Source organism: Pundamilia nyererei, unplaced genomic scaffold, assembly GCF_000239375.1.
Source record: "Pundamilia nyererei isolate P.nyererei 1_Seehausen unplaced genomic scaffold, PunNye1.0 scaffold00036, whole genome shotgun sequence".
Taxonomy (NCBI): Eukaryota; Metazoa; Chordata; class Actinopteri; order Cichliformes; family Cichlidae; genus Pundamilia; species Pundamilia nyererei.
In genome coordinates, this window is record NW_005187437.1 from 3,807,136 (window position 1) to 3,808,966 (window position 1,831).

At 43.0% G+C, this 1,831-nt stretch overlaps 1 protein-coding gene across 1 annotated transcript in view; it reads left to right on the forward strand.

Moving 5' to 3' along the window:
- Window positions 1-192: 192 nt before the first annotated feature.
- nmur1a (neuromedin U receptor 1a) overlaps window positions 193-1,831 on the forward strand; it is a 3,128-nt gene continuing 1,489 nt past the window's right edge. Inside the window, exon 1 of the mRNA XM_005730380.1 lies at window positions 193-1,105. Within this exon, the coding sequence (XP_005730437.1) occupies window positions 193-1,105 (913 nt within the window). The remainder of the gene's footprint in view (window positions 1,106-1,831) is intronic.

The following is a 1,831-nucleotide window of genomic DNA, read 5'->3' on the forward strand; positions in this document are numbered from 1 at the left end:
GTTCAGGGTTGAGGTAGGAAATACTCTTAGTTTAATAATTATCACGCAGTTCTTCATTCTTTCCTTACTTATTTTGAAACTCATTATTTATCCTCACTATTCAGTGTTGTCTACTGTGTGTTCAACTGGATTGATGCTAATAACGGTTTCCTCTACTTTTTTCCAGCCAGTGAGCTCAGCTAAGTTGGCAGGATGTCAGCTTTCAACTGTTCATTTGATTTAATAACTGAAAACGAAGAGTGGCTTTGTCCTAAAGGAGAAGCGTGCACCAATATTACTCATGCCGTGAATGGGACCTTTCATAATCTCACACATCTGACAGAGGAGGGGTACCTGGAAAAATATCTGGGTCCTCGTCGATCACCTGTGTTCCTCCCCATCTGCCTGATGTATCTGATCATCTTCCTGGTAGGCGTTGTGGGGAATGTGCTGACGTGCACCGTCATTGCACGCAACAAAGTCATGTGGACACCAACAAACTACTACTTGTTCAGCTTGGCCGTGTCAGACCTGTTAGTGCTACTACTTGGCATGCCATTAGAGCTGTATGAGCTGTGGCAGAACTACCCCTTTCTTCTGGGAACGGCAGGTTGCTACTTTAAGACCTTCTTATTTGAGACGGTCTGCTTGGCATCCATCCTAAACGTGACGGCACTGAGCATAGAGCGTTACATCGCCGTGGTCCACCCGCTGCGAGCAAAGTATTATGTGACACGTACTCATGCTAAGAGAGTCATTCTCACTGTGTGGGGTGTATCAGTTTTGTGTGCTGTGCCCAATACAAGCCTGCATGGGATTGTCTTCTTGCACAGTTGTTCCACAGACCCTGCTGGAACCATAAATGTGGAGATTCCCGACTCAGCCATGTGCACATTAGTGAAACCACGATGGATGTACAACCTGACAATCCAGATGACCACCTTGCTGTTTTTTATTCTGCCCATGCTCACAATCAGTGTTCTTTACATGCTCATTGGGCTGCAGCTAAAGCGTGAAAAGATGCACCAGGAACTGGAGCCAAAATGTGGTTTCGGACAAGATAGCTGCTGTAACATCCGCACACAGCAGCAGAAGGCACGTCGCCGGCAAGTCACTAAAATGTTGTGTAAGTATATGGATCTGCTAATGTGCCAACTTTTACCTTCTAATTCACAGTCTTGTTATGTAGTTTGTGCAGAATTGAGTGCTTAGTTAGAGTTAGTTAACTTTACCTTTAGGGACACTGCTGGTGTGATCACATAATCCCATCCCATATGGATAGTAAGTCTGTAGTCTGATGTAAATCAATTAAAAAAAATGTTTTAATAAGGAAAACAAGAAGAAAAGGTTAACTCAAGTGTCACTTTGTTATATTCTATCAGAAACATAGCTTTGAAAGGGTTTGTCATGGCTCACGTGTGCTTTTGCATCACTCAGTGGTGAAGGTGAAGTTAAATTGCCAATCTTTCTCAGATGTGACATAAATAATTTATTGACCTCTATTTCAAAGCAGCGTTCGGTTGCATGATAGTAAGACCTCTAGGGTCATTGTCATCCTCCTCTCAGGTCATATTCCTTCAACAAAGTGCAAAATATCGAAGCGTTGTGACTTTGAACAGGTCATAGTATTCTTGGAAGATTTTCATCAATATGCCTGAAAGGAAGAGATCAAAGGAGCTCAAAGAAAGGTAGGCAGTTCGTGCCCAACTGTCAAGAAAAGTCACTGAATGCTTTTGATGAAAGCAACAGAAACAGCTCCAGCTTTTGATACCCAGCAGGGGACTTGCAGTCAGAGCCTGCAAAAAAACCTGTCGAACTGTGTGATTATGAACATCAGTGTGCTTCTTGTTTT